This window comes from Saccopteryx leptura, chromosome 8, assembly GCF_036850995.1.
Source record: "Saccopteryx leptura isolate mSacLep1 chromosome 8, mSacLep1_pri_phased_curated, whole genome shotgun sequence".
In the NCBI taxonomy this organism is placed as follows: domain Eukaryota; kingdom Metazoa; phylum Chordata; class Mammalia; order Chiroptera; family Emballonuridae; genus Saccopteryx; species Saccopteryx leptura.
In genome coordinates this window covers 86,828,396-86,842,545 of record NC_089510.1, presented here as the reverse complement: position 1 = coordinate 86,842,545, position 14,150 = coordinate 86,828,396, and the positions used below count along the sequence as shown (strand labels likewise).

The 14,150-nt window shown below is 35.5% G+C and overlaps 1 protein-coding gene across 7 annotated transcripts in view; it reads right to left on the bottom strand.

Annotated features, from left to right (window-relative positions):
- MECOM (MDS1 and EVI1 complex locus) overlaps nt 1–14,150 on the bottom strand; it is a 695,135-nt gene that overhangs the window by 331,828 nt on the left and 349,157 nt on the right. For all 7 annotated transcript variants that reach the window (XM_066347369.1, XM_066347371.1, XM_066347370.1 and 4 more), the window contains exon 2: nt 3,810–4,147. In XM_066347369.1, coding sequence (XP_066203466.1) covers nt 3,810–4,147 — 338 coding nt within the window. The remainder of the gene's footprint in view (nt 1–3,809; nt 4,148–14,150) is intronic.

Genomic DNA, 14,150 nt, shown 5'->3' with positions numbered 1-14,150 from the left:
CATATACTCAAAAATATCCTATTTATCTAAAACATAAACTTAATACTTTTATAAAGTACCTTTTTGGAGAAATATATTTAACATTTAAAAATTATTTAAACAGAATTCAGAAAGGTGGCCCCTAATTGCCATATTATCTTTGAGCTTTGTCTTTTAAAAACTTTATTTAAAGAGATGACCATATCTCCTCACTTAACTATAATTATAGAACAACTGATGATAAATGATATGTGACAATTATTATTGGCCTATTTGTCAAATAAAAATGCAGGAATCAATTGATTTTGAGTAGTTTCCCTAGAATCACACAGTAGTAGCAGACTTAAGACTTAATTCTCCATGGCTAAAGTCAATATTCTAGCTTTTTCCATTGACCTACCTCAATCTCCACTCTTTGCCTCCTATATCCATTTACTTAATCTTTCACTCACCCTTCTTTTTATTGAACAGGTATTTTTTAAATGTCTGTGTTATGCACTTAATTTTTGAGTCCTCTGCAAATTCATATGTTGAAGCCTTAATCCCAATGTGACTATATTTAAGGATTGGGACTTTAGGTGGTAATTAAGGTTAAATGAGGTCATATTGTTGGGGTCCTGATCTAAGAGGCACCAGAGTGAAGTAGTTGTGTGTGTATATGTGCGTATGCATGTGTGTGCACATTATGTACTTAGGAATGGCCATATGAAGACAGTAATAAGGCAACCATCTCTAAGCCAGAAAGAGAGTCTTTAACAGAAACCAAATCAGCTGAAAACTTGATCTTGGGCTTTCTAGCCTCTAGAACTTTTAAAAAATAAACTTTTGTTATTCAATTTATGTAGTCTATAATATTTTGTTATAGCAACCTGAGCTGATTAATCCAGTCTAGTTATTTTAGAAAATGTATCTAGCATTAAATAGCACCACAGACATTACAGAAAAAACACAATCAAGACATTGCATAAGAGAATAAAGTTATGCAAGCTCTCAAGGAAATTTTGCTCTATTGGAAAACCTAGGCAAATAATTTGTATGTTGTACAATGCTTTAAATTCTTTAGTATATGGATCTACCTGATACTATGGTGGGGCAACATTTAAGCAGTACTAAATTGTGACTAGAAAAGTCAGGGATGGTGTCATAGAAGGAAAGAACTTGCAGAATAAATAAAAACTTTCTCAGGATAGGAAGAAAGAGGAGGTGTCCAGATAGGGAGACCAATGTGTGCAAAGAATGAAGGCTTGATAGGACATGGGAACTGAATCAGACATGGTTGGTGTGGGAAAAGTAAAGCCAAAGATGACCCATTTTGGGGCTTGACCAACTGGACAGATGGTAATGCAATTTATTATACAGAAAATGTACAAGAAGGAAAACTTTGTAGAAAGAAAAGAGCAAGGAGACTACTGGAGTGGAGATGGGATTGGTTCAGTCATAATAGGTTGGGTTCCTGTAGGGAAAACGTTTATTACAGAATCCGACATATAGTAGGTACTCAATAATTGTTTGCTGAAGCTAGATTTCCTCTACTCATGTTTATTTCCCTTGGCTTAAGGCTTTATTTTTAAAATTGAAGGAATATCTAAAGTAAGGCTGTACTAGTTAATCACAATTATCTGCCTAACCAAACAGGAGGAAAATCAGCTCCAGTTGAAAGCAAATATGACAAAAAAAAAAAAAAAAAAAAAAAAAAAAAAAAAAAACAACGAAAAATGAGCATTTAGGAGTAGAGTGAGATGCCTTTGTAAAAGTGCCCTTGGTAATCATGATTGGATTTTTTATTAACTAGAGTAAAATAAAAAATAAAAAAAGCCTAGAGTCAAGAACTCAACTGCTCCTCCATGGATAAGTTATTCAAAAAGCCCTTTCTGGCTTTGTACATAATACGGCTAGAGCAGAAAACCTAAATTCTCAAAAGTGAAAGCAACCATTACAATGGTAACAAAAACTACTAAATTGTCAATCAACTTAATTCCTGAGAAAGAGAGAAAGGGAATGGTGACCTTTAGCCAAAAAGTCGCAAACTATTTTTAGGGATATCTTGAATTCCAGGCAACAAAATATTACTCAGTTTTGATGTAATGAAAAGAACTATTCTACATTTCTCAACATAAATGTTTTCTCATGTAAATATTGAAGACATTTTACTCCAAGGAGAAAAATATATAATTATTTTAATTTCTTCTAAATTGAGAATTTTCTCCAAGTTCATCCCCCATTGCATAGGTATCCTGTTGAAAGAGACGCAGCCATGCATTTACTAACCCTGTAATTGCAAAATAATTTCATTATTAAGCATTGTTTTACTCCAAGCCTTCTGGATAAACTCAAGGGGTACTGTACTTGTTTAACTCTAGAGATTTTGTAATAAAAGTTTAATGAGTTACTTATTATTAGAATGTTTATAGACATTATTTTAAGGAGAACAATAATGACGTAAAGTTCTACGCATTTAGTTTAAAATGTATTCAACTCACATATCAGTTAATGCTACAGTGAGTTTTTTAAAATCTCATCAATATACATGTCTAAAAACATTGTAGCTAAACTACAACTTTACCAAAGCTGCGGCTAAGAAAGAATTTCTGCCTTGTCATCATATCAAACCCAGATCTTAACTTTTGGTACTTCAGAATTTGAACAAGAATTGTTATTACAACATTTCGAACAGGTATCACAAGGGGACACATATAAAGCAAAGGGATAAATATTTGAAATTAAGTCCTGGCATTGCATATTTATTTCCACTTAGGCAACCAGATATTCTATAAATGATCATGAATATTAAAAAAGCATACCAAATCTAGTTTATCCAATTTCTGTCTAACTGAAATAGTACTATAAAACTGAAGGTTACTCACATCTCCAAAAAACACTTCCTTGCTAAGATAGAAATTGCCTACAAGTTTTTCAGATGGTCTGATTTTCCAGAAATTATGATGCTATGAAATAAACATGAAGTATATGTATCTACTGATCTGTTACAAAATTATAAAGTCAGAAGAATAACATTGTTACTTCTGCCTATGGAAATATAATTTACTTAGCTTTTATAATCAGACCATAACTTCTCATTCTTAGATATTTTCAAATGGGTTCTGTAAAAAGTATGGCTGAAACTAGGGGCTAATTCTCACAGTTTTTCTTTTGTCATTTTTACACATGAATTATTCATTAAATCAATTAGAATATAAAGAGTCATCACAGAATTCAAAACAGTGCTCTCATTCTGAAAGCATGTAAAATCTAAGCAGGGTTATCAGGAGAGGCAAAATATATTAGAAGAACACAGAGCAAGATGAACATGTAAAACCAAGTTAATTCAGCCACAAAATAGAGAAAACAAATGATTCCTCTGATCATCCAAGCCTCCCCCCAAAGAAAATATGATAAGCAAGTCATATGAGGACATCTGTTTGCTTATGCCATATACTATATATATATACATATATATATGTATGTGTGTGTATGTATATATATATATATATATATATATATATATATATATATATATATATATATCTCCAAATCCAAATGTTAACTGTAAAAACTGTATTTGTTCCTTTTGGGATGTTTTCAGGTTGGTACTATTCTTTGACCATTCATTAGTTGAGTTTCTTTCTATCATGCTGTATATACACCTACATGCAATACTTTTTTTCTATCAAGAAGTGACATGATAAGGGAGGTTCACGTTTAGAGTTCTATTTGAAGACATGTTGTGACAAATGGAATTTGCTTATGTTATGCCCATTCAAAAAATAATCTCTTCTTTACACATCTAAATGTGTATAAATGTATACATTTAACTCAAAATATATTCTTACCTCCCATCCATAACTGGGGTCTTTCAAGTTTGACCTCTGCTCTCCAACATAAGGCCCAAACTTTTCACCTGCTTCAATCTTCCTTTTGGTCCATATTCCTAGTCCTGCTCCAGGTATATTTGACTCTCGAAGTTCAAACTCAGCAGGAATGGGGATATCATCTGGGATGTAGATGGGGGCTTTGTAAGGAGAGCCCTCCTTCGGAGTGAGTACTTCACTGGATGTGGCTGGAGAGCATGGCTCTTGAATATTGAGGGAGAGTGTGCTGGCTACTCCATCTGCATCTGGCATTTCTTCCAAAGGAATTTCAAGGTAGCTGCCATAGACACACTCATTACCTGTGAATAAATAGTAACTTTATGAATTCCTACTAATGTAGAAGAAACAAAATTCCACAGCTCAGTAGTTACTTTATCATGTTGTTCTTCTCTGAAGGCAAAATAGGGAAAATTATTATTCAACTATGCCTGTATTAGAATCTCTATTATTTACAGATGGGGGAGGGGGACTGTTTCTTTGGTTTACCTACAGTGAATCCATAAATCAAATAAGCTAATCTTCAATTATCAATAATACTCTCATGAACCAGTTCAATCCATTATCCATCTGGGAAACAATCAGCAATTTAATTATTGGTCTGAATAAAGCAGAGATAAGAAAGAAAATTGTGTGTACCTACAACCCCGCAAACCATCCCAAACTGGGAGCTGATAGCATTTTATAATGTACTTGAAAATTGTATCACACAATGGAACCTTGGACTATATTGAAGAAGAGTCATCAAAGATTCCGAAGGCTGCCATGTGCAGCAAGGCTTACATTTTTGTGGCAGGATTATTTATTAAAATATTAATTTATGTTTGTTCTTTCTCTATTTTGCCTTCCCCATTTTAAACACATCACCAAGCCCTGGGTATTTTCTTTCTCAGTAACTTACACAGAAAAGAGAATTGGAGTTACTCGAAGCTAGAGATTTCTCTGGATATTTGTAAAAGTAAAAATTATTAAAGAAATTAGGTGAGTCTTCCAGAGGGAAAAGGGATAAGAGGGTGTCTTGGAGGACACCAAAAGGAGAGTGTGTTTACTGCACTAAGAAATAGAAGAAATCAGAAGGTTTCTGAATGGAGCAGTCATTAAAAGCTTCCCATCCTTCTTGCAAGATTTTTACTTTCATACCAGTTTTTCAATCCACCTTTTCATTCTTTCATTTCTAACAGTCCTCTAAATGCATCTCCAGACCACCAGCCTCTTTCCAGGATCCCTTAACATTGAGCCTGTACAGCGCTTCTGGACTTATCTTCCTGGCACACATATTTTTCTGTGACATAGTCTCTAATAATTCCTAGTCTCCACAGGTAAAATCTGAAGTTCTTAGTCTTGGAATAAAGCCTCTCTCATTTTGAAATCATTCTCCTTTTCTCTCTGATTCCCAACATTCTTCAATAGGCAGCTCCAGGCTGAAATAAGCTCAGCACTCTCTTCTAAGCTCAGTGAACATTTTCTCTGTGGTTCTGCCTGCCTGGTTATCTCTTTCTGCTCCTCAGAACATCCAACTTCTAGCTATCCTCCCAGCTCAAGTCCTAACTTGTCCCCTCGCCATACCATTTAATACAAGCATCCCCCTTCCTTAAATTGTTATATAATTTCTCCCCTTTGTCTGATGATCAAATAATATTGTGCATTGTGATTTAGAATTTAATATGAATAATTCTTTTATTCTCAGCTAAGAAACAGGACCTTGAAGGGAAGACTCAGATCTCACACTTCTCCAAGACTTAAAATACTCCAAGTAATCTGCATAAAGGTACTTAAGAAATAGATAATTAACCTAAAAAATAATTTTATAGAATTATTAAACCAAATCAATATTTTTCTATCAAATATAGGAAACCATTTTGATCCTGAAAAGCATCACTTTAATCCCACAGAAATGGAACATAACAGATTACAAACTTTTCTCCAAATACAACTTCAAAAAAAATCAATTCTAATAATTGTAATGAAATAATTCTAACAATTCCAATAATATTCCAAAGAAATGTTATCAGAGAAATATCCTTCTGGGTCCAAGTGCTCTTGATACACTCTTTACCAAGTCTTATTTTATCCTTCAGTGAGATTTGACACTTCAGCCTAAGAGCCGAAAGTTCACTAGGGCTCTTGATACAACTAAAATCATATAAAAACATTTCTCTAGAATTGTAAGATTTAATTACTGCAAATGTAGAATTACTTTAAAAATTCTTAAAATTTCACCCATTGTGAAAATTTTGTTTTTCTCAAGAAGTGCCATAAATTAGAAGACATTATGTAATCTATAGACATCCATTTAAACAGTATGAAACAAAAGGCATACAAATAAATAGAACTATTTCCTCTAGTAATTATCCATTAAAGTTCAGTAAAATTTCCCCTATTTTCTCAAAGGGTTAAGTCAGTTACACCATCAGTTCCATCAAAGTGATCTCAAATCTCCAAAAAAGGATAGAGACAAACCCATCTGGGCCCTCCCACTAGCATAGCTGATCCATGACCTTTGAGTTACCCACAAACTCTCCCAATGCATAATTTAAATGAATACATTTGGATTTCAATTCCTGTGGAGACAAAATACACATGTGTGCCCAGGCTATTGCACAGAAGGATTTGAATTTAAAGCCTGAATGCAATTCTGCTTACAATGGCTAAAAATTCCAATTAAACCTAAGGAACAACTTATATAGGTCCAGCAAATCCAGGAGACAGACGCATGGTCCTGTTCACCCACTTGTAAGCATTAAATGTATATGCAAACTCAGGCAATTTGTTTTCAAGCCACTGTTAATCTAGTGTCATCAGAATTAAATATAAAAAGAAAAAATTCAATATAAAAAGGGCTGTGGTGACAAAAAAAGGAAATATAAATCTGCTGAGGTTTATGTTTCAAAACATGCAACAATATTTTAATGTAATCTAGCATTATGAAATTTTAAACAGCAAATGTAGTCTCTCACACTGCGTTGAATATTTACATAAACTAAAATAAACTCATGCATTCAAGTACATTATTCAAAAACTATACAAAAAGCTAGTAAAACATTTCATCTAATGATCAACTACCTCACATCATATCTCCATTGAATCTGGTATTGGAAAAAAAAAAAAAGGTAGATTCTCTCCCTGAGCTTTAGCTACAGCTAATTAAAGAACTCCTCCGCTATCACACTGACAGATGGCACATTTACGGTAGGTAAGTATCTGGTGATAAGTGCTACATATACATCAGTGGTCCATAAAAATAAATAACTCTTGTAACTTCTTGGAGCTGAGCTGCCTGCTACTGGAATTTGTTCCATTCATCCTTTAGGTGTGTCTTAACTGAGTGAGGACAGAAAGACAAGTTTATTGTTGGATTTGAGGCAAATGATTTGGGAAAAGCTCTTGGAAATCAACCTCTTCAATTCAAATTTTAAGTGTTCTAATATCCCCAGAGACCCAGAATACACTTGGATTAGATTATATTTCTTTCTATGCCTCTTCGTATAACATAGTTTTCCACCTAAAAACAAATCTGAATCTGTAAAGAGGAAATTTCAGAAATAATATTGATAATAATAATTGCTTTCATAAGTGTATCTATATATTTTTTCATTCTGACGCTAACAATCCAATGCAAAAACTATGGTGAGAAGCATAACGTTTCATTTTACAAATCTGGAAACTGATACTCAAGGATGATAAACAGTATAGCCAAAGTCAAATGAGACTAGAACCCAGGTGTCCAAAGCCAGCCCTCCCTTACACCCTTAGGCATCTTTTTTTCTTTTTTTTTTTTTTTAAGATATGTTTTAGGCCTGACCTGTGGTGGCGCAGTGGATAAAGCGTCAACCTGGAAATGCTGAGGTCACCGGTTCAAAACCCTGGGCTTGCCTGGTCAAGGCACATATGGGAGTTGATGCTTCCAGCTCCTCTCCCCTTCTCTCTCTCTTTCTCTCTCTCCTCTCTCTCTCTCCCTCTCTCTCTCTCCTCTCTAAAAAAATGAATTAAAAAAATAAAAATAATTTAAGATATGTTTTAAAGTTGGTTTAAGCCTGACCTGTGGTGGCGCAGTGGATAAAGCGTCGACCTGGAAATGCTGAGGTCGCCGGTTCAAAACCCTGGGCTTGCCTGGTCAAGGCACATATGGGAGTTGATGCTTCCAGCTCCTCCCCCCTTCTCTCTCTCTGTCTCTCCTCTCTCTCTCTGTCTCTCCTTCTCCTCTCTAAAATGAATAAATAAAAAAATAAAATAAAGTTGGTTTATTTTTTCAAAATTGTGGCTATATTATGTGAATAGTTTGGTTTTCGATTTTTACACTTTGATATGTTATGAACACTTCCTTCTGTTTTTAAATATATTTACTAAAACTACATTTAATTGTTGCATAATATTCCATTATATGAATCTACAATCATTGAACTATTTCCACAGTTTTTATTTATATTGCTTCTAATTTTCTGATACTATAAATACCACTGAAAGGAACATTCTTTCATGTAACTATTTATATTTGTCCATTTTAATTTCCTTAGGTTAGGTTCCTCTGAGAAAGCTTAGTGAATACTGACAGATTGATTTTTGGAGGTATTTAGCAACTTATATTCCTACCAACTAGATTGGCATTTATTATGTTTTTTTTGTAATGTATTAACACAATGGAAAAGATGATATATCTATTCTCACTTTAATTCCCATCTCAGTGATTGAGACTAAATAATTTTGTCACTCATATTCCTCCTTTTGCAAATTGTTTATTGTTTTTTCAATTTTAATTTGGCTTTTATTAGCCTCTTTATTAATAATAAAAAAATTAGCCCTTTGATATAATTTTTTTGCTACTTTCCCCATTAGCATTTATCATTGTTTTTTTTTAATGATGTTTTTGTTGTATAAAAATTAGCTTTTACAAAATGAAGCCTATTTTTCCTTCATGGTTTTCACATTTTTCTTAGACAGTCCTTACCCATCCTAAAGTGGGGGGGGGGACAAGATTCTCTTATATTTTCTTTGAGTTTCATAGTTGCTTTTCTACCAACCTTGGATCTCCAATGATTTACTGCTGAGTGAAAAGCAGAGAAAAATGATTTCATTTATTTGAGCTCCTGTGAACGGCTGGCTAGGAAAAAAAAAAAAAGCCATTTCACTCGTAATTCTTTGGTTCTTACTTGCAAGGCTGGCCTAAAATGCCTTCTCTTTTTGTGGGTTTTATATAACTCACCATTTGTTTCACTTGGCCTCTCTGCCTAGTTTAACTGCAAATCTTCTGGGCAGATGCCATTCAAAATCCCGAGTTTCACCATGAATAGCCATTCAGTACCCATCACTAACCTTATCACTCACATTATCATTAGTGATACTAATATAAATATTTTTTCTTTCTGCTCTTCATCGATAGAAAATATCTAGCATGGTAATCTTAAAAGCATAGATGTATAGTTTGACAATAAAATGAGGCTGAATTCTGCAGGCACTAAGCAAGAAATCAAGTCTTTATCCTCAGCTGTACACACATATGCATATAATACACCCATGTGCATTTGCAGTGTATGTGTGTGTGTGTGGAATAGCTCACTAATCTTAAAAATAGGCTGAGACAGAAACATGGTTTGAGATCTCAGGCAGACTGGTTGAGATCATAACTACAAGAAACAACTGCCAGGAGGAGACTAGCTAGGGAATTGAACAGATTAGGTAACTCAGAAATTTAGACATTTCCCCCCATTATGTTCCTCATTGCAGTTCTGTAATAAAAACATGAGCAAACTTCAAAGGAAGCTCTGTAGTAAAGGTTAATTGCTGCTAAAGAAGAGGGTGGGCCCAAGCGCCAGTACTTTGTGCCCAACTTGCAAGCAGACAGGAAGGATTACACGTGGCTGAGAGCTGAGGATTCGTGCCCAGCTCCAGGAGGAGAGCAGGCGCTGCCAGGCCTCAAGCCCCACCAGGGACCTTCTGGTAGGACGTGAGCACATCAACACGAGTCCCTGAGTCGGTGCCTGCTAATGACGGGACAGGGCAGGGAGGGGGAAGACATCAATTTCCTTCCCAAATTCAAACCGGACATACTCTTCTTCCCTTGTTAGGACAATTTCAGAGCAGTTACAGCAGCCTGTTTGTGAGAAGACAGAAGACCTCGGGAGCCAGCGCTGCGCACCAGCCACACAGCCAATAAACGCGTGCTGGGCTGGGGGAAAGGGTGGAGCCCAAGCCATGCCAGATGCACAAACAGAACAAAGAAGGAGGTTCTAAACTGGCCAGCACAATATTCTGTGAGAATGGCCCTCAGATAATGAAATGTAAGATCCCAAAGAAATGAAGAAAGGAAACTAGTAAAAGTAAGGAAAATGAATTTCCAGAAAACTAATTTAACCTAGCTTTGAAGGACTGTCCTAAGGATCCAGAGGGCCAGGTCCACACAACAGAGGCATCTGTGGAAACAAGAGCTGCTGACAGTGTCTTCAGAACATGCTGCTTCCAGAAAGGAATGAGAAGAAGGCAGTGCTCCATGGATCTGTGACACTAAATTGCATTTGTAGAAGCCATGTCTCGAGAGACCATTATTTCTGTGAAATAGTCTATCAACATGGCATGGCACATGGAATTTTTTAATGGCCTTTTGGCTTCTTTGCATCTCTAGTATTTGCTACTTCCTTATACCATGCTGTGCCACCACTTCCTTATGGAATTTTTCCCTAGTCTCTTCTAAAAATACTTCATTTATGGGCTCTCAAGAAGTCCCAAAATGTATGGAAGATTATGTGGAGGTAAAAAAGGGAGATGGCAAAGGATATCACATGAACTGAAAGTAAGGGATCAAATAAATGAGCAAACATTTATCTTTCTCATAAAAATGGCATATCTCTTGCTTGTTCTGTGGCCTTTAAATCTGGTTAAGAGTTTCTCCACCCTCCTAGGAATTTCACAGACATTTCACTGAACAAGTACAGCTTGGGACTTCACCTGGTAGCTGCTAAGCTATTATAAAATGGCTTTGGCCACTTCCATAAGTTCCTCCTCACAGATGGAACTAAGCTTTTTAAAAAATGATTATAGAAATAAATTTCTAAAAAGTTCATAGTTAAAGTATCCATAAAGCCCTTCAGTGTCTGTTTACAGAATCTAAAACAGCTAAAATAAGGACATTAAATTTCAGGGAGTACTACTCCAAAGAAAAACATGACCTGGTTAATGTTTGGCTTAATCTGTTGTTTGGAAGCTATGATCACCAATACCCACTGGAGTGACCAGGTAAGAACAAACTTATCATATATCAGATAGTGTTTCCTTTACATTATAACTATGTGCCTTGACTTTCTTTCAGTAATACAAAATTTTAGGAGACATTTTAGTACCCTTTGACCTGATGGCTTCTCTCATACGCTTTTGATATCCCCAAAGTGATTTTCCTTCAAATTTATTTAGTGTAAAATAGAAATCTCCTGAAATTATGCTGCAGCAGACTGGGTGGTAACTCCTCAGGCATTCTGAAATGACCAGAGTACAGCCTTTCATATTCAAACCATATCTACAGTAATTATTTGCCAGCATATCTAAAAGAAGGCAGGCATTTCCTGTTGCACACAAATGGGACACTCTTATCTAAATTACTGTTTAAACAGGTATTTAAGAAAAGACTATCACAGGCAGGAATTTACTGATGACGGAACACATTAGTTTAGGGTTGGACACATTAGTTGACGACTAACCATTGTCAGGAAAGTAAGCGTATCAGCATCAGGAAGGTATAGGGAATATTTTACAACCCCCATTTGGGTCAAAATGGGAATTGTAAACTGTGCCATTTGCACTTGGGGACAACAGGAGTGGCATTAGCCCTGAGATGGAGGTCTGGATACAGAACTATGTGTCCAGTTCCCAGAGGAACCTTGAGAATCAAAATTTGAGAGTCCTTGTTTATAAGGTGACCAACTTTTTTTACAGTGAAAAGGAGGACAAAAATAAGTTGAAGAAAACAATATCGTAAGTAAAAAAAACATTTTATTCATTGCAACAATAATACACTATAATATGATAAATCATAACAAAAACATTTATAATATCTTATATTGTAATTGTGCTTACATGCCTATTAATTTTTAATAATAATTGTAAGAAAAAAGTACTCATTTAGATACAAATACGTTACATCACACACAATGGATCGACTCTACATCAATTGAATACGGACATTTACAGATTAGTCTTCCAATATCCAAAAGGAGGACATGTAGGAGGACATTTTTCAAGGGAGGACGGAACTTACAAAAGAAGGACTATCCTCCCTAAAGGAGGACGATTGGTCACCTTACTGTTTCCCTATCCATAAAATAAGCACAGTGGACAAGTTCAGCCCCAAGTTCATGCCACTCAAGTAGTCCCAGTTCAACATAGTGAAGCTAAAGGGTGGCCAAAGTTTGCTGTACCAAAAGCTTATAAAATATATTTCTTGGAAAGACACTTTGAAAATTGGCTTGGTCTCTCCCAACATGTAACCTAGGAGAGCCTGTACTCTGGCTGCCTAACGTTGCTCTCCTAACCAGTGAAACTGGAATTTATTCCCAGTAGAGGCTTATAAAACTGGGCTGTTATTCTCACATTAAGTAGACTGCCCTCTGGTGAGGACTGTGGTTTATGTGTGGGCAGAATGTGTGGTTTACTACCTCTAATTTGTTTATGTTGTTGATAGTGGTTTTAGAAGAAAGCTGCAGCCCTTCACATGCTAGAGTGACCTGATTTGCTTCCTAAGGGGAAAAAAAAGTGTTAGAAGAGGGGGAGGGGAACACGAGGGCCCATTAATGTGCTATTGCTAATGGAGGAGCTACTGGGATCCCTTTGACCACAGCTCTGCTTCACTTAGTTCTGCACATGCACTGAGAACTCTGACTTGTTTATTGTAATCACCTCAGTGTGGCTGGTGGCTTTAGGCAGAGATCCTTCTTGCCTCCAAAGGACAGACCAAAACTCAAAGCTACCAGTTAAAGAAAGGAGAGAGGGAAAGGTCATTTTGTAGCAAGGAGACTAAATTCTAATATCAATTGGGTAAAAAAAAATTAAAACAACCCACAAAAAGGTGAAGATAAACAAGTAAATGAGATTGAGCTCTGCTTTCTACCACATAGTTAACAAAGATAGGTATGCAGGAGAAATGACTAAACCAGTGTAAATGCAAGTTCAAATGCATTCTCGCAGCTGACTTGATGCACACCCTTTCTTACTGTTGCAAAACAGAAGAGCATTCTTATAGCCAGGAGTCCTCCATAAAGAAAAGAAAAGAATTATGCATGTCTGGCAGAAGAGGGAGTTGTAGCAATGGTTTGCTGGTATAAAGGAATGTGAACAAGCAGTAGAACAGTAACCTGACTACACTCTTAGTTTGATAAGAAATAGAGACTACACATACACACACACACAAAATTATTAGAATCTCAAAATTATGTTTTATTTGAAAATGAACAATGGTCCTTGTTTGCACAGACTTGGTAATAGACAACAACTTCTGATTTTAAAGTCATCCTACGAAGAAAGTTTCTTGATTGGGTTAATTTCAGTTTAGACTCTGGTCTCACTGAAAATACAGTATTTTTGGAGTAAAATAAATTTATATGGTTTCAAAGAGTGCAATTTTTGGCCCTCATTCCAGGCTCTAAAGACCCTCATATTGAGTTTCCCAACACCATATCATATTAAACAGAAAATCATTCAAAACCATGGGAATAGATGGAATGTCATTGAAAAACATAAAAGGAAGTTGTTCTTTTTTAAATTTGGGAAAGCATTATACACTTTGATAAAAAATGTTTTTAGAAGAATATGAGCAGATGTGCTACGTATATGTGTATACATACACTAAATAGCACTTATGATTTAAAATGCAGTAATTTCCACATTGCTAAGTGGAAACACAAGCTAGGTTTTTAAAGAAACGATATAATATAACAACTCCATAGACTACCAAACTATGCATGGTCTCTGGAAACCGTCGTTATCAACATGCACAATAACTAGGAGCATTAGGTGCTCTGTACAGTATCCTTCATGTCTAATTGAGTCACACAGTCTAAGACACTTGACGGGCACCAGGCACTGCTTCCTAATGCGAACTGACTTTTAAAGAAAGCCATTCAGGGCCTCTTCTATATAAATTACTATTGTTTGCAGCAACAGAGGATTATAAATGTTTGCTGGCAAAAACTAAATTTATTTACAAACTGGGTCTAATTTATTTATGGCTCCAGTACAATTGGCTTTTGTCGAAATATTTATGTTATCTGTACTTCTGCTTCGCTAAACTCTACCACAATCATAAACACTGTTGAAAAATTATTT